Source organism: Penicillium taxi, assembly GCF_028828555.1.
Source record: "Penicillium taxi strain IBT 34144 chromosome Unknown utg000001l_segment0_segment0, whole genome shotgun sequence".
Taxonomy (NCBI): domain Eukaryota; kingdom Fungi; phylum Ascomycota; class Eurotiomycetes; order Eurotiales; family Aspergillaceae; genus Penicillium; species Penicillium taxi.
In genome coordinates this window covers 1,266,114-1,291,333 of record NW_026643203.1, presented here as the reverse complement: position 1 = coordinate 1,291,333, position 25,220 = coordinate 1,266,114, and the positions used below count along the sequence as shown (strand labels likewise).

General features: G+C 44.9%; 11 protein-coding genes across 11 annotated transcripts; 10 read left to right on the top strand and 1 right to left on the bottom strand.

Annotated features, from left to right (window-relative positions):
- Positions 1-2,198: 2,198 nt before the first annotated feature.
- N7495_000479 (uncharacterized protein) lies at positions 2,199-2,950 on the top strand (the record flags this gene model as incomplete). The annotated part of the gene is made up of 2 exons (XM_057203149.1): positions 2,199-2,715; positions 2,883-2,950. The coding sequence occupies 2 exons, from the start codon at positions 2,199-2,201 to the stop codon at positions 2,948-2,950; spliced, it is 585 nt and encodes a 194-aa protein (XP_057067222.1).
- A 2,447-nt stretch (positions 2,951-5,397) lies between these two features.
- On the top strand, positions 5,398-7,516 carry N7495_000478 (class I adenylate-forming enzyme family protein; the record flags this gene model as incomplete). The annotated part of the gene is made up of 6 exons (XM_057203148.1): positions 5,398-5,692; positions 5,765-6,486; positions 6,559-6,653; positions 6,704-6,825; positions 6,885-7,307; positions 7,377-7,516. The coding sequence occupies 6 exons, from the start codon at positions 5,398-5,400 to the stop codon at positions 7,514-7,516; spliced, it is 1,797 nt and encodes a 598-aa protein (XP_057067221.1).
- Positions 7,517-7,779: 263 nt separating this feature from the next.
- On the top strand, positions 7,780-9,694 carry N7495_000477 (class I adenylate-forming enzyme family protein; the record flags this gene model as incomplete). The annotated part of the gene is made up of 5 exons (XM_057203147.1): positions 7,780-8,101; positions 8,152-8,888; positions 8,946-9,040; positions 9,093-9,217; positions 9,273-9,694. 5 exons carry the CDS (start codon positions 7,780-7,782, stop codon positions 9,692-9,694), a joined length of 1,701 nt encoding a protein of 566 aa, XP_057067220.1.
- A 400-nt stretch (positions 9,695-10,094) lies between these two features.
- N7495_000476 (MFS general substrate transporter) lies at positions 10,095-11,629 on the top strand (the record flags this gene model as incomplete). The annotated part of the gene is made up of 2 exons (XM_057203146.1): positions 10,095-10,343; positions 10,394-11,629. 2 exons carry the CDS (start codon positions 10,095-10,097, stop codon positions 11,627-11,629), a joined length of 1,485 nt encoding a protein of 494 aa, XP_057067219.1.
- A 589-nt stretch (positions 11,630-12,218) lies between these two features.
- On the top strand, positions 12,219-14,220 carry N7495_000475 (class I adenylate-forming enzyme family protein; the record flags this gene model as incomplete). The annotated part of the gene is made up of 5 exons (XM_057203145.1): positions 12,219-12,537; positions 12,595-13,361; positions 13,438-13,535; positions 13,607-13,734; positions 13,796-14,220. The coding sequence occupies 5 exons, from the start codon at positions 12,219-12,221 to the stop codon at positions 14,218-14,220; spliced, it is 1,737 nt and encodes a 578-aa protein (XP_057067218.1).
- A 697-nt stretch (positions 14,221-14,917) lies between these two features.
- N7495_000474 (uncharacterized protein) lies at positions 14,918-16,080 on the top strand (the record flags this gene model as incomplete). Its single annotated transcript, XM_057203144.1, has 2 exons — positions 14,918-15,253; positions 15,391-16,080. 2 exons carry the CDS (start codon positions 14,918-14,920, stop codon positions 16,078-16,080), a joined length of 1,026 nt encoding a protein of 341 aa, XP_057067217.1.
- A 609-nt stretch (positions 16,081-16,689) lies between these two features.
- Positions 16,690-16,893, top strand: N7495_000473 (uncharacterized protein; the record flags this gene model as incomplete). Its single annotated transcript, XM_057203143.1, has 1 exon — positions 16,690-16,893. One exon carries the CDS (start codon positions 16,690-16,692, stop codon positions 16,891-16,893), a length of 204 nt encoding a protein of 67 aa, XP_057067216.1.
- Positions 16,894-18,481: 1,588 nt separating this feature from the next.
- Positions 18,482-18,706, top strand: N7495_000472 (uncharacterized protein; the record flags this gene model as incomplete). The annotated part of the gene is made up of 1 exon (XM_057203142.1): positions 18,482-18,706. One exon carries the CDS (start codon positions 18,482-18,484, stop codon positions 18,704-18,706), a length of 225 nt encoding a protein of 74 aa, XP_057067215.1.
- A 206-nt stretch (positions 18,707-18,912) lies between these two features.
- N7495_000471 (uncharacterized protein) lies at positions 18,913-19,649 on the top strand (the record flags this gene model as incomplete). Its single annotated transcript, XM_057203141.1, has 2 exons — positions 18,913-18,985; positions 19,036-19,649. The coding sequence occupies 2 exons, from the start codon at positions 18,913-18,915 to the stop codon at positions 19,647-19,649; spliced, it is 687 nt and encodes a 228-aa protein (XP_057067214.1).
- A 1,655-nt stretch (positions 19,650-21,304) lies between these two features.
- N7495_000470 (P-loop containing nucleoside triphosphate hydrolase protein) lies at positions 21,305-22,938 on the bottom strand (the record flags this gene model as incomplete). The annotated part of the gene is made up of 2 exons (XM_057203140.1): positions 21,305-22,382; positions 22,919-22,938. 2 exons carry the CDS (start codon positions 22,936-22,938, stop codon positions 21,305-21,307), a joined length of 1,098 nt encoding a protein of 365 aa, XP_057067213.1.
- Positions 22,939-24,186: 1,248 nt separating this feature from the next.
- Positions 24,187-25,118, top strand: N7495_000469 (uncharacterized protein; the record flags this gene model as incomplete). Its single annotated transcript, XM_057203139.1, has 4 exons — positions 24,187-24,240; positions 24,313-24,354; positions 24,467-24,910; positions 24,963-25,118. 4 exons carry the CDS (start codon positions 24,187-24,189, stop codon positions 25,116-25,118), a joined length of 696 nt encoding a protein of 231 aa, XP_057067212.1.
- Positions 25,119-25,220: the final 102 nt, after the last annotated feature.

Sequence of the window (25,220 nt, the reverse complement as noted above, 5' to 3'; positions counted from 1 at the left end):
AGCAGTATCGTACGATATCACGTAGATTCACGCAGATTCATGTAGGCTTAGTTAAATTAGTGTATGAGTACACACATCAGTTGGCTGTGAAATTGTGGAGCTAGTTGCATAAACATAAAGGGCCGTGTGAAGGGTAAAGTATTTAAAGCAAGCTCTTGAACGGGATGAGACTGTAGAAGAATTATTTTATATTATTCTAGAGCTTTGACGGTCTTCTGTTTCCATAATTTTCTTTCTATACCTTCGCACTTCAAGTCACTAGAAGATGTGCAAATATACGAGTGCCACAATTACCTACCGTTTGTGTACGCGTGCAAACAAACATACAGTCGAAAAACGCTATTATGAAATGTGTGACGCCGCAAAGAAAACAGGAAAATACTGTCAGGATGCTCGCTATGATTCAAGCCTTGGCGTCTTTGGAAATACTACTCGTGGTGGCCCTTGCCCATTCTGCCGCGACTCGGGCGTGTCTACTGGTACCTTGGCTATCGAATCTGTAAGTATTATATCATGACCACGGAGAACAACATTGACGACAATAGCAAACTATCTGAGAAATGTCTGCAACCTTGAGGATAAGCTCCGGGAGAGCATATGTTATGGTGGGAAGTTGGAATTGACATTCAAATCAATAGCTAGAGATCAAGCTAGTCTAGTCAGGTCCTGCTTAGGTCTGTCTAGCTAAAGGTGTCATTCATTTCCTCTAGCTTTGCAAGGCGAGCTTCTATCAACAAGTCAAACTCCAATCTGTGTATTTTCGGCTCCATATTTGAAATATCTTATTACCTATGTTCGATCTTTTATTTCGTAATATAAATATACATTTAATTTAATTACATAGTAAATTTGCGTTCGATGGTTTGGTCTATAAATTTCCAATCACGTGAATTGTGTCTTGCTGAAAATCTAGCTTTCAGCATACATTGCGCTTTAGTGAAGCCCACTGGCAAGTTGTCATTTCTATGGAGGGAGGAGGAGGGGGGTTTGAAGAACCACTTGTGGTGCCTCAAGAACAAGTCCTCAAGCTCAAGTCCTCAAGCTCAAGTCTTACGGCCTTTACGGATGGCATCTAGGAAGGGGCATAGTGGGAAGTGGAGCAAAGAAATAACGTTTTGAAAAGCCAAATGCTTAATCAATTGGAAAGCGAGACTAGACGTAGTGATCAAATTTAGAATCAATCGTTTTCATTCATCCCGAGAGTTAATTATTGGCTAGGAGATAGGACTGTTTTTCTAGTATAAAATTTAGAATATAATATGCCATAGAGACACATTTAATAGTCTTACTACATGTTCTATTACCTTCTTGATACTTGACTTTCTAGGGGCTTTCTGGAAACTGAACCCCTAATAAGTTTTTATTGAAGAAGTTCCACCACAGCTAGAGCCTAGTTGATCAAGAGCCTGGTTTTAATTCTTAGAAAACACATAAGGTTAGGTTTGCTATCACGAATATCGGCGATCTGGTCAAATTTGTCCCGGCATTCAGTGGAATATTTCTTATTCCACTTCATCTCCCTCTGCCTCCCAAAATTTGTTTGGATCAACTTGGTTGAAAAATTGGTATTATCTTCCATTGTCAACATAATGTATTATTTTACATAATCAGAACCAACGCGTTGTAGGTTATCAGGGATGGGAGAGGGTAATGGAGATCACATCAAACCGGAATTCAAATAACGTACATATCATATAGCTGGCTCTTATCCTTATAGAGATGACTGGAGAAGATTAAACGCTGGCACACAAAAATGATGTGTAGATCTAATAGAACTAAGTCATAGATGAGATAATATACGAATGGAGTACAATCTATAACCACTGAAGTTGAATTCTTGAAGTTCATTGGCTATGTATCTTTTAATAATTCTTTGAGCGATTTATCTATTGACCTATAATATGTATACGACATAATTAGCGACGAAAAATAAAACGACTCTACGGCTAGTCTCCGCTTGTCTGATCTGTTTGTCTTCGTTCGCGATTTTACGGAAGAGCCCGTGAATTCCTATCATGCTACGTCAATTTGCGCGGTAATCTTTATCATTGACTTAAATATTTCCTGCTTGATTCCACGTGATTTAGCGCGGCTACACAGGATCTCGCGTGATCCTGCGTGATCTTGCGTGATTATCCTCTCACCACCATTCTTTTACTTCCCTTTACCTTACTACGAGTACAGTATTTGTTCCTAAGATGAAGTACCCATCTGTCATTTTACAGTCTAGCGAACACATGAGATTTTCCTGGAGAGACGGCTATAGCGATATTACGACGGAAGAATTAAAGGCACTTTTCCTCGAAAGCCGCCTCGCGACCTCGTCGATTGAGGCTGAGCTACAGCGCCGAGGAAGTCATAAAATTCCTAAAGTGCGAGTGAATGACTGCATGCAAAGTATCCGACAGGCCGCTCATTCGGTATCAATTCTTGAACGGCTTGACAACAAAGCTATCCCCATCGCAAAAGATCTACGCCGCTTGATGACTGATGTCCCTCCGGACCGCAACTTGAAGGTCTATCAAGAATTTTTGAACGACGTTCAGACGCAATGTGGTCCAGAGTATACACTTCTCTGTGCCATAGGTCTTGGAAAGCACAGGATCTCTAATTTGAGGGCCGACGAAAAAATTTCATTACTTGCACTCCTCAAGCAAGAAAAAACTGCCTTACATTCCACTATACTAAGCTCGCTTGCGCTCGATTATGGGATTAGTGAGTTTCAAATCAAATTTAAAATCAAATCACTCATACGAAACGATAGGTTCTCCGGATTTTCAAGGTGCGACCATGGCCTCTAAGCAATCTTGGGACAAACACCAAGGTAATCCTTATTTCTTTTACCTAATCTCTTTTATATTAAATTATGGTAAATGAATAAGCTAGTGGTAAAATACCCACCGCTGCACGACGGGTTCAGGCTCAGCAGGCTGCAACAGAAGCAAATTAAAATTAAGTACGCGCTCAGGAAGAGTGCGTGATTTCGACTACTATCTAGATTATGCTGCTTATTGAACAAATGAAAATTCAGAGCACAATACTTCAAGATAATTTCCAATCTACATTAGTGAAATCGACGAGAAAAAATAGATCGCTCCTTGTTAGAACTTATTCATTCGTAAATCAAATTCTGAGAAAAAGCATCGAAACAAGGTAGATACTGCCCTTTACCCTGTCTATGGCCTATAGGTAGTCTAGTAAGATCCGCAAGAGCTTTGTTATTGTCAATGCATTGTGTATCTATGTCACGCAATTTCAGACTCACTTCTCTAAAAAATATCTTTATCGTAGTGCACTTGCACCTCAATAGCCAATGGGAAATGATATATCTCTTCAAGCACTAGTTGTATTTTTCCTTGTACTCAAGAGTTCGATAATCTCATTTGATCTAGAGAGCATTTAGAATATCGCTCAGGACCACGGGATTGATACGATCACAATGTAGATCAGTAACTCACAGCTTCTTCGTCTGATTAGGTTTCTTCCCCTTTTCTGGTCATCCACATCTATGTCATAGCCTAGCACAGTTCAAACACTGCGGACGTTCCCGGCTGCAGCGTATCTTTTTTGTCTACATTGAGAGCAGGCTAAAAAACCCCATCCACGTAAGTTTGAAATCTTTCTTGTAGAACAGGCTGTAGAAGGTATAGAATAAGGTGGGTATCCGACTGTATACTTAGGCATATACCCAGACTTACTAGCATAATCATTGAGGCTCATTTCGCAAAAGATTATGTAGATTAGATATTGAAAGTTTCCTCACTAGCTGTTGAAAGACGCTGAAGCCAGAGAGCACATAATATAACTGTCGGAACGATGGTTTGACTAGTCTTACTGTTGCATATTCATCTACTTTGTAAATGTATCATTACGAGTTGTAAGAGGTGTGTTATTCAATCTTGTCCTCGCTGTAACTAAATAGATAAAACTCACTAGATTCACCTCATGTCAGACCAACAGCATCGTAATCATTCTCATTGGTCTTGTGCCCCACTGTGGTCTATTTGTATCGACAGAATCAGTATTGTAGAAATACCCAGGTGGTCTGGTGGGCGATGAAAATTTACTATAGTTTTGATGGGGTTGAAGATGACAACATACGGCAGTGTTATTCGACCTTGGTATTTTAGGTGTTTTATGGAAAAGACTGCCTCATATTCACCTGAGGCCGTTTGGGACCTCCAGGAAAATCAATACGCTTATTTTTAGATACGGGACAGATGCTAGTAGTTCAAAGCTGGGATGGAAGTTCCGAGCCTCCAATTGAACATTAGACAACCCCCGGAAGTTGGTTGATTTCTCATTAGGCCACCTCTGATCAATCAAATACGATAGCTGGGTCCCCACCCTTCCCCTCAACTCGATGGTATGTTCGCAAGCATTTCAGTGAGGTCAAGAACGTACACTTCATTAGATGGGGGTTTGAGCTGATCAGGTGAAGGAAGAAGGAGAAGTAGAAAAAATTAGGAGCTGTTGGGTGGGAAGGGTCTTAGGCGTTTAGCGACCAGTGGCGCTAAATTGTACTTGAAAAAGTCAGCTCACAAATCTCATCACAAAGTTATCAGTTATTTTCTATTTCTAAATCTTCGCTCAAACTCAATCAAGAATTTGGTTCTATTTTAAAGCTTTTGCCAAAATGCCATCCTAAAAAGAACCTACCGCCGTAGATGTGCCTGTGTTGTTTGACTGCTACCAACTAGAGGCCACATATGGACACGCCATCGATATCATAATAATTTTAGGGACTGGTGGTACATATTCTCAGTAGATATGTATGCATATTACTCCGTAGCGTAAAATTCCAAGTGACCGCCTCTTTTGGGATGGATATGAGCTGTATCTCCTAGATCGTGCATAAAGTTTACTAGTGACCGCTTCTTTTCAAAATGTGAGCTATGTCTCCTAGATATTTACGTCGACGCCCCATTGACAAATGGACTAATATCATGGTGAAAAAATTGTCTTTCCACAATATACCTACTATATCCCATATTCCAACACTCTTTAGCCTATTCATATCCACTCTCAAACCCCTTGGATGCAGGGAATATTACGCAAGTAATGGGATTAAACAAATAATACTTAGATTGACTTTAAAGTTTGTTAATTGATATATCGTATGTACGAAATACCACCTGGGCAAGTGATTACTTAAAATAAGACACTGAAAATGTCCTAACGCATAGTGACTTGGGCTTATATAAGGTAGGACCAGGTGTACTTCCGATTTTGACTAACATGGAGATTTTCTGATAATAACCTTGAAAGGTTAGGCTCCTTGACTACTATTCGACTACTAGAAAGTTATTGGACCCAATACAGTGAAAAAGTAGAACTACTTTGATTAACTGCCCATTTTGCTCTGTTGTCCCACTTCAAATCCCACGGTGGCTTGTTATGGATCCCAAACTGGCTCGACTCGCTCTCCCTAATGAACCTTTTTTCAAAGTGTTTTTGCAGCACGTCAAGGACTCTCCAAATCGTCCCATATTTCATGACTCCAAACTGAATATTGATGCCGACTACACGCAGTTTCTCCAGGATGTTCATGCTACCCAGATAGTGCTCCAGTCAGCAAAATCTACGGGATGTAGAGACTGTCCCTATGTGTTTCTTCTCAATACCTGCAACTATGAGTTCGCTGTCGCAGCTTTTGCAATTCTTGCGACGGGCCGGGCCGTGGTTCCACTGGGTAAGTCTCTCATTCATGTCTATCTACTCTTATATAATTGTCTACTCGTGCAGAATTGACGACCCGGGGCAGCCCCAGCAATTATGCCGGAAGAAGCTGTGCATCTGATGCGCATGTGTCGGTCGACTACCCTTCTGATGGGGTCAATTACCTCAGAGCGTGGAAGCGAGATTATGGCACATTCCGCGACTGAGGGCTACCTTGTTGGCGCGTTGCCTATATGCACCAAAAGCAATCAACCCGTCGAGTCACTCATTGATGACAACTGGGATATTGAGCCTAGCAGTCCTGGTATGATCGTATTTACTTCGGGGACATCGGGTCCTCCCAAAGCTGTTGTGCACGGCCGACGTCTGTTCTACGTGACGTATGAGCCTGACACGGGGCGCGTTTCTTTGTTAAGTGGACCTCCGCAGTGGGTTGGTGGCTCCCTTAGAATAATCCTGCATACATTTTATGGATATTGCATGCATATAGTCCCCGCTGACCCGGAGATCATGTGGGAGCGCTTACGCCAGGGAGGTATCACCTTCATGGCCAATCCTCCGATGATGTGGGGGAGATTGAGGGATTATTTCCAGCAGAATCTAGACCAACGACCATCTTCGGAACGAGATCAATATCTACGTGGGATGCAAAATCTCCGAGTAGCAAATGTATCCGGATCAGCATTGCCTGAGCCACTCGGCAGGTTCTGGCGAAAGATGGGGAGACCGTTAACTATCTCCTACGGTGCCACGGAGCTAGGCAGGATATGTCTAAGGACTTCAAAAGACAGTGATCCTGACCTCAAGGTTTGTCTACAAAGCCCAGCCTCTTTTAACAGCATTCAAGTGCGCTTCTGACGTGTGATTCATGGTGTACAGCGCTATATTGGTCGGCCAGTCCCCGGTGTTTCTGTTCGACTGTCAGATGGGGACCATGGAGAAATTGAGATCAAGAACCCTACAATCTTCTCCGAGTAAGTTGCCTTTGATCCGTTACAAAAACTTTTGTGACTTACAGTTGCAGATATCTGAATGACCCTGTGGCAACAAGAAGAGCGTTTACTGTCGACGGATTTTATAGAACTGGTGACTGTGGCCACAAGGTAGGAGACGATTATTTCTTCGACGGCCGAGCATCATCCGACTGTTAGTCCCAAACTTGGAAGCTACCAAACATTCACGTCTTGTGTTAACCATATGCTCAGTTATCAAGTTCCGCGGGTACCGAGTGCCTGTCATTGAACTGGAAACGCGACTGAACGAGGTTCCCGCTGTGATCGAAGCCTATGTCGTTCCTATACCAGATGAGAACTATGGGTATCGCGTGGGAGCATTGATTCATTTCGATATCAAGAAAGCGGATGACGTCCTGGACATGCAATATATCCGATCCCAACTATCAGATAGAGTCCCTATGTTTATGATGCCGACGGCATTGCGGGTCTTAGCGCCTGGTGATTCAGTCCCACGAACCGTGTCAGGAAAACTGATACGCAAATCTGCGGCTGAGAAGTACTTTCTGCGTACACATGGTCCTGGATTAGCTGATGACGTTGAGGTTTGGACTTTGAAGGCAGAGGAGCTGCAGGCCCGGAAGGCGTGGGACTGGGGAGGTACTCCAATGACAGGTTAGCGAGGATAATAGGTAACTACCTAGCAGTAACATACAAAGTTCCTAAATGTCCGACCCCCTGCAGAGTACATTTCTCAACAGATTGTCATTGATGACATTGAGCTTAGATCTGATGCATCTCATCCTCACCGCTACTTTACGCCAGATTTGGATCTGGATCGGGGCAATATGCACGCGTGGGCCATTGTACATATGCACTATTAAATCAAGTATTGGCAAAATTTACATAAAGATACATCTTGCATGTCTCCAGGGCTTATGGTCCCACATTCTGGTTAGCTTGTGGGTGTTTGGAGCTCAGCTCGGCTTCCTCCAAATCTTCGACCTTTCTTAGCCTCATGTATCGCACTTCCAAGTCTTCTTTTGTAGTGGGTACCTAGTTTGTCTTAGTAAACCATTAAATGCTTAAAAGATTTTCTGAGAACAAAAGAAGCCAATTCCAATTCCCTCTCTGTTGCTCACGCATCATGATGTCTCCATCACTGGATCGATCGCCTGGTCTCCCCGATGACCTGCTCTTTCAGAGGCTCCTATATAACGCGCAAAATATTCATTCTGTGTTGATTCGGGACACAGCTTCCGGCATTGAAGCCACGCCCGCTCAATTTCTTCGCGATGTAATTTTTTTTCAGGACCGTATCAACATCCAGTTGGCCACGAATGGCATCAGCGCCCATGATGTAACGGGACATAGGGATGTCTATATTTGCATCCTCGCCCCTCTCAGCTATGAATTTCTCGTCGCCTTCTATGCCGTTATTGCACTGGGTAGTGTAGCAGTGCCTCTATGTATGGCATTCATTATCTCCTTCCATACCTGCCGGCTAATAGAGATGCAGCTACAAGTATCCTCCCTGAAGAAGGTGCGTGGATTTTAAACAAGTGCCGTGCGACTTGCTTGCTCGTGGGAACCAATCAAGGGAATCCCGCCTCTCAAATCCGTGCCTTGCGACAGCCTGGTCTTGACATCCCTATCGAATTAGCACTGGGCCATGACTCCCCCGCCCTTTCGTCAACGGTGTCGAGAGATAGCTTTAATCCCAATGGGCCTGGACTGGTGCTGTTCACTTCTGGGACCACAGGTCCTCCGAAAGGCGTCGTGCTGCCTCGATGCTTCTTCTTTCCCAATGTCGAACTGGACTGCGCGTCTCATGATATCGCGTTGGTCTACAGACCTGTCAATGGTCTCTCCGGCATCCTCAACCTCATGGATCTCATATATGCTGGGGCCTGTGCAGAGCTTTTTCCTGGCGGCATTCAACCAGCTATCATCTGGGAACGACTACGTCAGGGAGGCGTAACAGTATTAGCAGGCGCCACACGCTTCTGGCAGTTGTTGATGTTACACTATGAGGAAATCCTCAGCCGGCTCCCTTTATCCGATCTGCAGGAGTATCGCGCCGGGGTACATAACTTGAGGGTTGCATGGTTCGGGGGAGGTCTGCCATCGCCGGTTGCGCGACGATTCTGGCTGCGACTACGCACTGGGAAGTCCTGGATCGTAAAGTATGGGTCATCGGAGACAGGACGCGAAGCATTTTCGTTTCGCTTTCGGGAGGAGGAAGAAATTGCCCAGGTCAGAGATCCTGTTGTCTAAATTGGTACTCGCAATGTGATACTAATCTTCAGTTAGCCCGTCATCGGCACTCCTCTGCCAGGTGTCACAGCGAAGTTGACCGAGGGGGATCATGGGGAGCTCTTGCTTAAGAGTTCCACCATGATGATCGGGTCAGTGCAAGCCCAGCAACCTACGAGCCATCTAACTCTATTGTGATCCTAGGTATCTTGATGATGAGCAGCGTACGCGCGAGACATTCGACAGTGAGGGGTACTATAAGACTGGTGATCTTGTCCATCGTGAATCCAGCGGCTTATGGATTATTGATGGACGAGCGACCGTGGATTGTGAGTGAATAGCCAAATTTCCCACAATGACCATTAGCAACTCACCATGCTCCAGTCGTTCGGTTCAATGGCCTTCGCGTCTCGGTTAATGAGGTTGAGTCACACGTTTGCGAACTACCCTACATCGGCGAGGCGTACGTGCTCTGTATTCCAGACCTGCAGTACGGCCAGCGGGTTGGCTGTTTGGTCCGTCGCCGGAATAAACCTGCGGACATGGATTCACAAGAAATTTCCCTGGGACAACTTCGAAGAGATCTTTCGGACGCCTTGTCGGTGTACAAATTACCCTCCATTCTGAGAGTCCTCGAGCCGCATGCCAAACTCCCCACCAGTCCCCAGGGTAAGCTGGCGCGCAGTCAAGCGATTAAGATGTATTTTCTGGATGATATGCAGTCTTCATGTATGGAGGTGTGGCCATTGGATGCGGAGGACCTAAAGCCAAAGAAAGCGTGGGATTGGGGTGGTGTCGCTGCATAATGACCGAGAATCTCATCACGATGTATGAGGATCTTCAAACGTGTGTTTTTTCACCTATACTTTTTCAGAATCAGACAATTGGACCGTCTTCTTCGAACTAGTGAATTGTTAGGGTGGCCACGATGATCATTCTTCTCGATAATCTCTCTTATTACTCCGTACTCGGGTATCCCTTGCATCTTCGGGCGCCAGACCATCTCCATTATCTATGTGATGTGGAAAAGTAACATGTTGTGCGATCTACCTATTCTGGAGCTATTGATATAAATTTTAATATCCAGGGATTTTGTATTGTATTGTATTGCATCTGCTCATCTTCATTTTTTCTTGCATCTCACAACCTTCACATCATTCTCACTCAACCAGCTGTCCGTAAATCTTTTCACCAGCATTCTCAGCCATGACTGAGGCAACGGATCATGAAAAGCCACCAGGAAATACCGATGCAGAAGCCAAAATTTTACGAAAAAAGGCCCTGTCGCCATCGATATTTTCACGGCCTAAAAAGATCGCAATCATCATCCTCGTTTTCTCCATGACCTTCATTGGGCCGATTGGGGCGGGGATATATTATCCATCTTTAGCTCCCCTTGCCAAAGATTTCCATGTCTCGCCGAACCAGATCAGCTTCACTCTCACTGCATACATGGTACTACTCCCCCCACTAGTACAGAACACGAGCTAACTCGTCCTCGACAGCTCTGCCAGGCTGTGTTTCCACTACTAATCGCGGGCATGTCCGATGAGCGAGGGCGCCGACCTGTGTTGATCGTTAGTCTAGTTGTATGCATTGCCATCAATATTGGTCTGGCGCAACAGACTACCTATGTCGGACTACTGGTCCTTCGCTGCCTGCAAAGCTGCGGCAGTAGTAGTGTCTCCATTGTCTCGATGGCTATATTGCACGATATCCTTCTTCCCACTGAGCGCAAGGACTTCCGAGTCTACACTTCGGTGGGCTATTCAATAGCTCCAGCCGTCAGTCCACTTATCGGCGGTCTTCTCTCGCAATTTTTTGGCTGGTCAAGTATTTTTTACTTTTTGGCTACTGTTGCGGGAGTTGTTCTGATCCTTGTCACTATCGTTCTCCCAGAAACCTGTCGGGGACAGGTCGGAAATGGTAGCGTGCCCCCAAAGCGATGGAATCGCCCTATTATGGAGCTGCTCTGGCCGCCGTCCAGTCCTCCTCCGGAATATGACACCTGCATCCCGCTCAAACCACGATCAACCATTCTGCAAACAATCCAGATAGCGTTCCGCAAGCAAATATTCCTATTAATTATATTCCAAGCAATTCTCTTCGGTGGTTCTATTGCAATCATCGTCACTATCCCTGTGGTATTCACTGCTCGATTCCACTTCAACGTCCTCGAAGTTGGCGCTACGCACCTCTCTTATGCGATAGGGGGGTTCACATCGCGTTGGATATTTGGTCCATTGATGGCCGCTAATACAAGACGACACAAGCGGCTGGCTGGAGTGGGAAAGGAAACCCAATTCGGGGAACCAATAGTCTTCCACAAGGAGCGAGCCCGGCTTCAAGTAGCCCTTCCCACCGTATACCTGGGGAGTGCATTTGTTGTAGCTTACGGTTGGGCTCTGCATTACGAAATGCACGTCGTATGTCCGATAGTGATATTGTTCTTTCTGGGAAATACGTTGACGGGTGCGAGGACACAGCTGGCGGGGCTGGTCTCAAGTCTACACTTACATCAGCCCGCCAGTACCTCAGCCGCTAGTAATTTCTTTCGCTTCCTATGCGGCGCAGGGGCTACGGCCGCGGTAATTCCAATGATCAAAGCTGTGGGAATAGGCTGGATGGGAACTATGATTGCCCTGATATATCTGAAGGCGTCTAGCCTACTGTGGGTTGTATACGCATACGGACACAAATGGCGTCCGGCGGGAATACAGATCTCCAGTAGTGACAAATAAATCGAGATGATTCATACTCGTCGACTGCTTGTATATAATGAGTTTGGACGAGCCAATGAACATACAGACATGCTCATTCAGACCGTGTCTGAGCGGAGTCCAAACCTCGGAAGTGGGTAACGCAATATGCAGCATAAGCAGAATACGGATTACTCGGTATTACCGATAGATCTTCAAGCCTTTGAACCTTGAACAGTGCTTGAATAAGACCAGATTAATGCAGCCAATTATGTTGTCCACTAGCCTTGTCGATCTCATCGATAGTGATCAAACGTCAGAAGGCAATTGACAGGTTATATTGCCATCTTCTACAGAGTAGTGTAACCCTCTATTCTTGGCCTGCATATTGACGAATTTGGCTTACAAGCAAGGGAACTGCACATTCCATGTGTGGAAGCTTTACTCCACGCATCATATCTGCAGTCTCGGGATTACCAAACAGATTCCGTGTACTCGATAGTTTCAACCGCTTAAAGTTATCTTCGCACAAGCTACCCAATTTATCACCTCTAACTTTTCAGCTCAGTTTATCTACCATATTACTACACGGCTACATCGTCTTCCATAAAGGCGACTCTCATTGTCTAGCATGGAGCCGCCTGATCTTTATGCCCGCTTTCCCAACGACCCTTGTTTCTCTCAATTACTCACCATTGCAAGGAAAAAGCGCACCTCCATCATAGTCAATGATCCTGGATCTGGCATGAAAGCAGATTATAATCGGCTGCTCAGAGATGTCTCTACTGTCCGGCAAGGCCTCTGCGAATGCCTGCCGTCACACTGCGTCCGTAGCGGTAGCATCTTTAGCGAAGATCCCGTCTATGTGTGCACTCTGCTCAGGCCAAATTACACTTTTATTGTTGCTATTCTGGCTATTTTGGCTACCGGTGGCGCGGCTGTCCCCCTTTGTGAGACTTCGACAACGGGGTGGTTTAAATTGGGTTTAGAAAACTAACGAATTCCAGCCACTACGCTCCTACTTGACGAAGCCCTGTCATTGGTTTTCAGATGCAGGGCTACATATCTACTAGTCGATTCGGAGAATGCAGAATTTGCCGAGAAGATACAAACCTATCTCCAGGAACACAACGGACACCGGCTGAATATCGTCCGAATTGACCCTTCGAAAGACCCTAACCCTGTTTCTGAGCACTACTGTACCATCAATCATGATATAAAGTTCTCGCCCGAAAGAATCAGCTTGGTTCTATTCTCCTCAGGCACCACCGGACCGCCAAAGGCGATAGTTCATAGCCGGCGCGTCTTTTATCGTGCGCAGGAGCTACTGCCACCCCGAGAAGATGGCCATGATATTTTCCTCGTGTACCGCACCGTTGTCAGCGCAGCTGGAGTTCTTCCACTGGTCCGATATATCCTGACTGGTGTTCAGCTGGAGATCTTTAATCAGAAGTGGGATGCCGCGATAATGTGGGAGCGGCTGCGTAAGGGTGATCTGACCATTTTTATCGGCGCCCCTTCTATTTGGCTCAGACTTATGAGGCACTATGAGACTTCTATCATGCATCTTCCGGAAGAGGAGCGTGAATCTTACGTCCAAGGTATGCGGGGTCTGCGTGTAGCGGTGACCATCGGAGCCTCCGCTATGCCCGACTTGAAGCAATTCTGGTGGAATCTGCGTGGTGGGCGAGCGCTGCAAAATTCATATGGTAGCACTGAGCTGGGCTGCTCCATGATCAAATCCTCGATTGACGAGCCACCGGGAAACTTCCACGTAAGTCTGCAACGGACTGGACTTGCCGATTTTTTCTAGTTTTGATTGAGAAGGACTGACAGAATTCGAAAAATAGAGGCCAACCCTCGGGAAACCGAAAGAAGGGTTTGATGTGAAGCTCTCAAATGGAACTCATGGAGAGATCCTCGTTCGGTCCCCGTTTGTTTTTGCTGGGTAAGATATTGGCCGATCATGGATAGAAAGATACCATTCAAATATCCTGCATTTTGCTCATTGATGTATAGCTACCTAGATGATTCGGTGAAAGTCACGACATCTTCGGTCCTGGATGAGGAAGGATACTTCCACACTGGAGATATTGCACATATGGAAGGCGATGACTTCGTGATGGATGGCCGATTCGGAACCGACTGTTCGTATTGATCGCCTGATAATGGTGCACCAGAGACTAATTTGCTATGAAATACGCACAGTCATAAAAACCATTTTCGGATTCCGAGTCCCAAGACTCTCGGTGGAAGCACAAATATCGCAACTTCCCCAAATCATTGAAGCTTTTGTCGTGCCAGTCCCCGATCCTACATGCGTGAATCGTATCGGAGCTATTGTTCACTCGAAGTCAAGCGATCTCTATCTTGATGAACTTCGCGAAGAATTATCACCTCACCTGCCGCTGTACCAACTACCGACAATCCTATACGTACTGAGGGGTGGGGAAGATATCCCCAGAACGCACACAAACAAGCTTGACATCAAGAAGGCTGTGGAGAAATTCTTTCCCTCGGAATCTCTCTGCTTGCTAGACTCACACTCGGGCAATATCCAAATCTATGATATTGGGAAATTGAAAGCCATGAAATCGGAGCGGCCGTGGGATTGGGCCGGATTACAGAGCTAGGCCGTTTGTAATAAATGCGTGGGTGAAACCCAATCGGTATAGCAACGGAGCAGTGGGATTTCTTAGCCAGATAATTTATAAGTAGACATTACTCCGTACATGACAAGAAATGACAATAAGCAAACCCGAGTTGGGTAAGTAACTAGTAGATAGTACAATATTCAAGTCAACGGAACAGAATCTTGTTGAATCTGGTTGAAAATTCGTGCTGCCGATCGCCCGGGAAATTATACCTGTTAAATGCAATAATCCCAAACTCATTCGGATTGGAGCGAGTTGTTTCTTAAACCTGAATATAGACATGGCGGTATGTAACTAATTTAAAGCGAGCTAGATAGGGCTAATGGGGCACATCATCATTATCAACTTGAATCCATAGCAATAGCGTGTCACCCACCGAGCATCGACATGAATACATACACGTCATCTTGAAAAACTTGTTCCTGTGCCAAGTGCCAAGCTGCACGCCAGTCCCTCAAAGCAAGGGGTCTCATCGCTAGTGCTATCCCGTACTTCTGAGCGATTCCCGAGGTCAAACTTCACATCTTGGGGAGCTAGAAGTTTTATGGAAGTTAATCACCTAGGGTTCATGTGATGAGTTATCACTCGTGGACCCCAGGTGAACTCTACAGAGGATATGATTTCTCGTGAGTTATCCATTCGCATATATTACTGTTAATTTCAAAGAGCAAAAGGCATGTCTCAGCCATTCAACTACCCAATTGCTAGTTTGTCGACCATCAAGGTCTCCAATTTACGAGATGGATCTCCATCAGCTGCCAACAAAGTTGTCAGGGCTGCTGAACAAGCTGGGGTGTTTTATTTGGATTTCACGGACAGCAAGGAACTCCCCTTCACAGGCATAATCCGAGACGTACAGACATTCAGCCGAGAGATTTTTCAGCTTGGGCTCGATCAGAAGATGGAATTCGACGTTGATCGACTGGCGACGCTCAAGACCAATGGGTATACTCGTTCATCGCGACCCCTTATACACAAGCTAATGGTTGGACTAGGTACAAGCCTATCGGTCGTAACATCGGGGGGATCGCAGGTCAAAGTGATGGATTTGAAAGCTATACCGTAAGTTAACGATGCTTCTGTTATATTTGTCATGGATATAATGACTGTTCACAATAGCTTCCATGCAGCAGTATCATCGCTGAACAGCCGGACAACTTCCCTCGGCCAAGTATCGTCGACTCACACATAGTCACCTTGCGCGACCTTACCTCCTGGTGCCATGAGATTGCACAATTGATTTTCCAAACCTTATCAAAGGCTCTCGATCTCCCACAAGAAATCGCGCTGGAGACCTTGCACAATCCCAGAACCTCGCACGACATTATTCGCCTCCTGCGATATGAGAAAAATACGTCCCCCGATGTACTTTGTGTGCCTCAAGCTGCCCACACCGACCTGGGTTCTCTGACCTTCTTGTTCACGGACAATCCTGGATTACAGACGCGTGCGCGGGACGGCAACGAGTGGGAATATGTCATACCCAAGAAGAACTGCGCGATAGTCAATCTAGGCGATGCAATGAGCATGTGGACGGGAGGAGCTTTGCAGAGTGTTCTTCACCGGGTGGCATCCATGCCGGGACAGGGAATGAACGAGCGCTACAGCTTTGCGTTACTGATGAGACCGACTAATACGGCTCCTATGTGCTCTCTTCTCCATGAGGTGGTGCCGGATGGGCAGCTTCGTTGCGAAGAGTGGATCAAAACCAAGTTTAAGGCCTTGAGAGGGAAGAAAGATGGTGATTCCGTTCGTTCAATGTGTCATGACGCGGAGATCAGGGCTGGTCGACTTGCAGGGCAAACGGATGATTGCACTTCTTTGGGACTAGACGTATGAAGTCAGGCTCAATTCTCGACTGGAAACCCGCTTAGAATCTTGTATGAACCAATTGGATGATAAGACTTCGCTTTCGTTCGAAGGCGCTGCATTCCACATTTACAACTAGAATATTTACCAATTTACCATGCTTTTCAAACATCAACAATGCCAATAGGCTAATTTTCAGTTGAAATATTGAATAGCCTGCAGGTAATCAACATTATATCGGTGTCATATCTGAGCCCCATAGTAGCAAAATGTGGAATGGAAGGGAGATTGGAAAGGGGAAATGAGGGCATTTTATAGAACCACGCACAGGGAGCTATAGACTCATGATATTTGAGAACTTTATAAATTGAAAAACGGAAACTTGAATATGTGTAACTCGCAGTGGAATTGCTATGATTATGTGTGGCATAGTTATAGAAATCGTGGTCTTTCCACCTAGCGAGAATAAAATAGATCTTAACTTGGTATCCAGACACCGCAGAACGCATCATCAAAAGTGGCAGAAAACTGAGTTTCTAGATGAACACCTGCCTCTATAACTTGTTAAACTCATACCACCTTTATTTTAAATTCTCCCTGTCTCACTAAAACAGCCTCTTCTCCTTCTACATACCCAACATGGCTAATATAATGAGATGGGCCACAAAGATGCTTCGAAAGCCTCCCTCCCTTCCCATTATATTTCCCACCGGCAGTCTCGAGACCATTTCTCCCTCAAAAGTGCTTGAAGAGGAACGATTTGAGCGATTCAAACAGGGAAAATTTTATCCCGCTGAGATCGGCGACATGCTTACTTCCAGATACCAGGTTATCGGTACTTAGTTTTGGGATTACTTCAACCGTATGGCTAGCTCGCGATCTTGAGCAAATCATGGCAAATCTACTTATCGTGATATTAACACTGAATCACTGAAACAATCAGAGGTCATCGATATGTGACACTTACAATCTACACTCTTGACGAAGATAGCGAGGAAGAATTTCATATCTATAAGCAACTAGACCAAGGGGGTTCATGGCACCCTGGTCATGCTCATATACTGAAAGCACTGGATATCTTCACAATCCCCTGTTCTGGTGGTAAGCATTCGTGTCTTGTTCAAAAACCGATGTGGACCTCCTTTATCGTAATCCCACCCATCGATTTACTGAAGATCTCCTCAAACCCGGTCTTATGCAAATATTTCTTGCACTTGACTACCTATACACCAAATGCAGGCTTGTCCACACAGATAGCACATATCTACACAACTTCGTCAAATTTGTTGCTCTAACCTCATTCCTATAGACATCAAAAGCGATAATATTTTCCAGGAAATAGAAGACAAGTCCATCCTTGAAAGTTTCATACAAGCAGGGATAAAGAGCCCTTCACACCGCAAAGTCGTCAGTGATTTGCCGATCCACGCGTAGCAACATTTTGACTTGCCAACGTTACTTGGCCGAGTAGTTTCAAGTGATTTTGGCCGTGCTGTAAAAGGAGATGAGAGGAGGAGCCATGATGCGCAGCCAAAAGTTTACACATCACCCGAAGTGATGCTGATGACTGATTGGAGCTACCCTGTTGATATATGGAATGTTGGTGTCATGGTATGCTTTGCCTATGCATTCCACTCTTCCATCATCAGTACTAAGCACCTAGGAATAGTAGGCGTGGGATTTGTTTGAGGGGAGGCATCTCTTCAACGGAAATGACCCTGACGCTTAACCAGAAGTTATAACACTAAACTTAACGGCGTAATTCCATGTACCTTATCCGATATGGTGTAACTCGGCGATTTTGCTTCAGCAACAGTCTGGGTGCGGCGACACCATTATTTGATTGGTCTTAAGGAAAGTGGGTCAAATATTGTCAAATGAGAGCTGAATAGTGGATTCGTGCGAGCAAATAGGAACAGAGTAGTCAAATATGTATGTGTGTGTATTTCCAGCAGTAAAATTTACTGCAGTAAAGCGTATAAGAGCTGACTAATAATGCACTAAACTAAACTTGGAATCGGTCCTTTGACAAATATCTAATATAATCTTAATATCATTGGCTAAAAGGCTTGTGGAATTTCTTTATGGGTCAGCGGCAGCGGGTCGACCCGTTGACCCATGGACCTTGAAAAATTAGCTCACCAGGTAGCAACATCCTAAGCCTAAAGCGGTGTGCTCAAGAGAAAAGCGTATAAGACGGCGTGGCGATAAAGCTTTTTTTGCCGCTTTGATACTATTCTGACATATATCGGCTTTACGACTCAACAACTAAAACTTTCGAGGAAGGACCGATTTTATTAAACCGTGACAACCAGTATTCTAACTTGTAAGTCCCTATCAATTCTCAATTAGTTACTAGCTTGAGATTATAACTAATTATACCCACTTTCTAGTTGCTGACGTCTGGTAACACTTTCCTCTTCAACGCACAATGACAGATATTGAACAACATATCACCTTAACCGATCGCTCGGTTCCAATGACGAATATCGCCGTGGAAGATACTCAGGCGCTATCATCCCAAAGTTTACCTTGTGCTGAATACGAAGAACTCGCAGTGGTGATCGCAATTTCTGCCGGCGAATTCTCTCGCCGCAAGCTCAAGAAATATATCTTCTCCCGAATTGAAGATTCTACTGAGACCCAGTTCTCATAATAGACGGTGTAAAGCCTTCGTGGGGACGAGACATCTTTGATTCGTTGAAGGACCATCGCATACGGTAAGAAAAAACCCGATCTTTGATGTCACATCTGAATACTGAAATGTATAGATCAACATGGAACGTGGTTACTGAAAATTTGACGATAAAAATCATGCCGAGTTGGATCCACGATTGCATCCAGCCATGGATAGTAGAAACTATGATTCGAATGGGCATCACTGGACTCATGACGGAGATAGAGCGCAGAAAGATCAAGTTGTTTATGGGGACTAGTAAGCTATGCTTGATTCATTATGATTCGCCTATCGCTAACTTATTATAGCCCTAGAATTCCAGTCTGGCCCGCATATAAACTCCCGAAAAGAGCCCGATCTGTTTATGAGGCCTAGGCTGGTTGTAGACAGTTTGCCAAGCGTGGTCTTTGAAGTCAGATGGTCAGAGTCCCACAAGAAACTGAAGGAAGACGTGTATTTGCTTCTCACGGGTGGGGACGACTCCATTAATGTCGTGGTGGTGGTGAAATGGACAAAACACAGGCCCAGTCAGCGAGTGCACGGATTTGCGGACGTATATGTACGAGACGTATTCGGCATTCCTGTGCTACGACAGCACGAGGTCATTTTCCCTGCTCCGCTTGTTCCCTCCGTTCCTGTGCTCAATTTACCTGTTCTGCTTGTTCCCGCCCCCATTGTGCCTACAGAGCCAACTCATCGAATAGCCACGCGCAGCAGCACGCGTCCTCCGCCTTCTCCACCTCTCCCGACTGGGGGTCCGCAACGCTTAATATTCAGTCATGAGGAGGTATTTGGGCCAACATTCCTACAAGATCCAGCTCGTAATGGACCCCCTCCTGCGACAATTGACCTCGACATCAACCTTCTGCGAGAGTTTGCCTCTGAATGTCTACAGGAAATAAACCTCCAGCCGGCAGTCTAGCTTTGAGAATCTGTTAACTCATTCCTTGCTTCTCCCACCTTCTGTTAGCATCAATATGTGTGCAGTTTTTCCCCTTATTTTTTTCGGCCTCTTCGAGGTCAGGTCCGGACTCCCTTTTCCTTTGTCTCTTACATTGGTACCCATCAAAAGAAAGTTTAGAAACCCAATATCATTTTTATTCAAGTGTCCTAAATCCCGCGGCTAGAACCTTGGGGGTATGTCTGCCGGCGAGAATTCACGGGCCGGGGTTGCAGGTTCGTCCACTGCGTCACCAAATGAGGGTGGTCTGAATAAGGTTTCCCCTTTGTATTTGTCGGTCTCCACTATTTCTGCTCTTATGATTAGCCTACGAAAACCCGGGGAGTGGAATGTACTAACCCCCATATGTTCGGGTATTTATATCATCCAATTTCCGTAGTTTCCACCCGGGACCAGTCTAGTTGTGATACGAGTGGATGGAACGAATCCCATTTCACAGGACTTAGGTGGGAAGATCAATACAATACATTAATTTCTAGAATACCGGGGAAAAGGTGAAGTAGTTTTCTTAAAAGAGTCTATCTTGCCGAATACCAAAATAGATAAAGATAAAATGCGGGAATGTGGAAGATGATCCCTATTGGCTTAGGAACAAGAGAGCTCTAGTTGGCTCAGCAGCCGAGCTTTTTCCAACAGATTTAATCCTCATATCTACCTCCCGAAATGCAAGATGCAAAGTCTTTTCCTTGGTGCCCTTGTCAATGTTTCTTTTTCATCAACTTTTTGTACCCGTGGAGATATTTGAGAGAAGATGCCCTATTTAAACGCTTAGTTGACAGCACCAAGCCCACGTAGGCTATCACACGGTAAGCAATTCCAATTGCAACCAAGATACTAAATAATTGAAAACGTAAGGTCAGCAAGTTTCCAGTGCAATGACTTGATCTTTTGTAGTTAATTGTCACATACCCAATATCATGGGCAGTTCTTCCGATTTGATAGCCAATAAAACGCGCAGCTAAATCGATGTCATATAAATATGAAAACGGCAAAGTATGCTCACTAAACCATATCTCGGAGTACCACGTCTATCAGTTTCCCGTTAGTGATGGTTCGAAAATTATTTTTTTCCCAGCAGATCGAGGTTTATTGAAAGCATACCCCTGGACACAACCACCAAAGCCATTTCATATCCCATCCACCGACTTGGTCTAAGCGTGGACCTTCACCGTCGAGAACACCAGCCACAAGACTTATAAGCATTGCTAGCAATAGAGCATCCTGTCTTGGGACAAATGATGCTGCAAGGGATGCTAGACCATAAATGGCTAGGGTACTGGTAAGCCTTTGTATTAGTATGAAGGATAGGATGTCTTACTAAAGAAATATGCCGCGTTTAATCCCAGAAGTGTAGAGGTTGGAATAATGGTAGCTGAAAGAAGCTTTATGAATGTGGTGAAATGTAGTGAGGACAAGAAGATGCGAGGCCATGTAGCCAAGTCCTTCCCGATAAAATAGGCACTCGATGAATGCCCAGAATCAACCTCATGGTAAAAGATCATTTCTAGTCATGAGTTAGTACCTAATTAATGCCGTTTAAGTGAAAAACTTGCTGTCTTCTGCAATAGTTTTGATGCCAGCTGGTGCAGCTGCAAGACCTAAGATAAAAAAAATAATTAGGTAAGTGCGTAAAAACTCATGAAGAGGAGAAAAGTTTGGAAGGATGACTTACTGATTGCTAAGGCTGAAAGAAGGCCCGCGATAGGAACGCTAGAATAATCCACCGCACTTGAAAGAGGCGCATAGGGTTGTTGGAAGATCCCTTGAAAGAGGTGTCCCTTGTTTTCGTACATGGAGAGGCCGATGAGTGTACCACAAGCTGCTGCCGTGAACATCTCTAGACCAATACCAAAAGGCTGTCCTTTTTGCTGGCGGAAACCACAAAGAATATATTGCAGAACTTGGTGGGGCCAAGCAGCTACTTGAAACTTCAATGTTGGCTGAGAGTCATTTGCCACTTGTTGAGTTTGGACTTGAGATTGTTGATTTCCTTCCAACACGTTTCCAAGTATACCACGGCGCTCTCGCCATAAAACGCTCAATCCAACTGATTCATGAGTGATTGTATCCATCACAATATCGGCGGGATTCTTTTCGGCGGAGAAAAAGACCCCAATGGATGTAAAATATTCTTTCATCTTAGAAGCTGCATCGAGATAGACTATTTCTCCGGATGCTAGTATGAGCACATTGTCCAAAAGCTGGAATATGTCAGCCCGGGGCTGATGAATGGAGCATATCACAGTGACGCCCAACGTAGACAAATTTTTCAACATGGTCATGACCGTGAGAGCGTTAGCGGCATCTAGTCCAGAGGTTGGCTCATCCAAGATCACGGCCATGGGCATGGCCGCAATCTCGCGGGCGATACAAACTCGCTTGCGTTCACCGCCTGATATTCCTCTCTGCTCAATAGACCCAACTCTATGGTCTTCGACATGAGATAAACCAAGGTATGCAATGATCTTGTCCACATGAAGAGAAATCTCTTCGTATTTCAATTTTCCAAAAAGGCGAATACGGGAAGTATGTAGGATATTCTCCCGGACTGTGAGATCCGGGAAGCAGATATCATCCTGTGCCACAAATCCAATGTGATGTGAATATCTACATTTCAAATTAGCAAATGGACGATTATATTTTAAAGTATGAGTAACCAACACACCTTTCCAAGCTGCCTTGGGGTCCGTCCACCTGAAGAGACCCAATAGTCGGCTTCTTAATTCCCCGGAGAACACTAAGCAATGTTGCTGAAAAGATAGCTAGTTAGCGTTGAGATGCCTGAATCAGCCATTTTCACCATAACATACATTTGCCTGCCCCGGATGGCCCTATTATACCGAATAAGCTACCTCTTGATATTTGACCCGAAATGCCTCGCAAAATCGAATCAGAAGAACCTCTTAGATTATAACCCAAATCGCAGAATTCAAAACATAAGCCCAGGTCATCTTTTTTTCTGCCCGCAATCACTGAGCTGAAAGATTCAAATGCTTGTGGAACTTCAGGCTGATCTTCGGAATCAGACAAAGTTTCATTAGATTTCTCTCTGGTTCTTGCCAACTCGATATCGTGGTTGGCTGATCCTCTGCACAATGGTCCAAAGAATGCTCTTCTTTTTCTCGATTTCCATTTTTTGAGACCAAGAGTGAGTGCAGCGCAGGCCAAATATACAAGTAAGAGGGCTAGTAAACTGGCCAGTGAAACTTCCCGTTGGCTTGATTCTTTACATATCGATAATGCCGAGCATTTTTTTGGCTCAAAGGATCCTTGAGGGCAATAGTGACCTTGAGGACAGGGAAACTTTTTTTGTCCACCGGGGGGGCAGAAGTTGCCCTTTGGGCAAATAATCGGTTCGAATGGACTTTGTGGATCGGGACAGATGTTGTTTGCGTTTGCTGGCTGTAAGCGGATTAATTGACAGCTTTCCGTCGGTGGGCAAAAGACTGCTGGATTATCTGCAGTTATGTTCGAGCCTATGAGAATTAATGATCAGTAATGGAGCATTCCATAGCAAACACTAAAGATCCTACAAAGAAATCCCAATTTGCAAGAATCTGACTTCAAATTAATAGGCTGCTGCCCTGAGAGACAAGTAGTGTTTCCCATTATTCCATGTGGTTATCAAGAACCCTTCGGTAATCGTATGAAATGTTCACGAAGTCAAGACCTAATCTAGAGAGATACTAATCTCCGAACCTTATAACACGAATTCGCTTCCTAGACCCACTATGATCAGCACTTGGCAAAAACCGATGTAAAACCCCACCTTTACAACTTTTTACACCTTTTGAGCCCAAACGCTGTCACAGCCAAGAATCAATGAACTCATTCACTTTTCTCATTGGACATCCAAACTTCATAAAAGTCGACGGTTATGAGCCCGGCGGTCATGGTTAATGATCGTCGTGTCCATTATCCAAGTCCGCGATCTGAAAATTTTACCATTTCTTAATGAATCATTAGATATGTGGATTGGTTTCGCTTAGTCAGAACCAAATCCTGCTTGTGACAGCGTATTCTTCAGATAACATAATATGTAGCACCTGAAAAAAAGCCTATAAACTCTGTCACAGCCAAGAATCAATGAACTCATTCACTTTTCTCATTAGACATCCAAACTTCATAAAAGTCGACGGTTATGAGCCCGGCGGTCATGGTTAATGATCGTCGTGCCCATTATCCAAGTCCGCGATCTGAAAATTTTCCACTTTGCGACCCACACGAGAAAGCAAAAATGGGCTTCTAGATCGGGTAAGACGAATGAGAACCTTACGTTCGAGACCATAACTCTTTGCCTTCTGAATACCAATTTTTTGTAAGCTGCAACATTATTTCCTATATTTTACCATTTCTTAATGAATCACTAGATATGTGGATTGGTTTCGCTTAGTCAGAACCAAATCCTGCCTTGGAAGGGGTCATGTTTACTTTAAACCTTATTTAGTTCTTAATCCCCGCCACTCCATCCACTCCTACCATCAAAATACTTTCCAAGATGGCCGCTCCAGCTGATATCACGATTAAAAACTTCACTGGGCAGTGGGTGATGGTAGGCCGACTTGGATTAGGAGATTTTCTTGGAATTCTAAAGCCATTCTGAACTAACATCCCTGTACGATAGGACACCACCCAGTCTGATCCCTTTGATCCTATCCTAGGTCTGGTATGTATCAAATCCTTAATCAGATGAGATAAATGAATGCTATACACTATTCTCAAATAAATACTCCAATAGCAATACCGGAAGCAATTCAGGTCAGCTAACACTCCGATAGCAAGGTGTGAGCTGGTTGCTCCGTAAAGCTCTCGGGTACGCCACCGTCACACTTCATATACGCGAGTATACCGACCCAAAAGACTCGATCTACCACATCGATATTCAGCAGGTTGTGACCGGCGGCATTAAGGGTAACAAGGAGGAGCGCAAGATGGACTGGGTTATGGGTGAGCACAAGGACAACGTCTTCGGCAGGGTGATAGGCTGCTCCCGCTTTATCTGCGGAATACAGGATGAAGACGGCAAATTCCGTCCCGCGCTCGATCTACAGACAAAGGTTGCCGAAAAGACTAATAACACAATCAAGCGATTCTTACGTGGTGAAATATTTGCCGATGGTTCCACTTGTGAAGGGTTTATTGCGGATGCGGACGTTGCGGACGAGGAGTTATCTGTACAGAGCTGGGTTGTAAATGCTACCAGTGGTTGGACTGCCGAGCAGGTATGACTCACCCCTATTCTAATCATTAGTTCATATAGTTAATCAGATATAGGTTTGGGGCTTTGAGATTATCGACGGAAAGCGCTATCACACTCGTCGTGTTGCGGTCGCTAAGGGCAGCAAGCTTGAAATGGCTCGCCTAGTTTACACCTTCATTGGTCATGAGCTCCTAGCCGAGGACCAGGAGGATAATCTTGCTTATAAGTGAGATATACATTATGTCTGATATAGATCGAGATAAAGATCAATTTCAAATTGGAAGACTCACAGATATCTTCACAGCTGAGCTCGAGAATAGCCTTAGACTTCT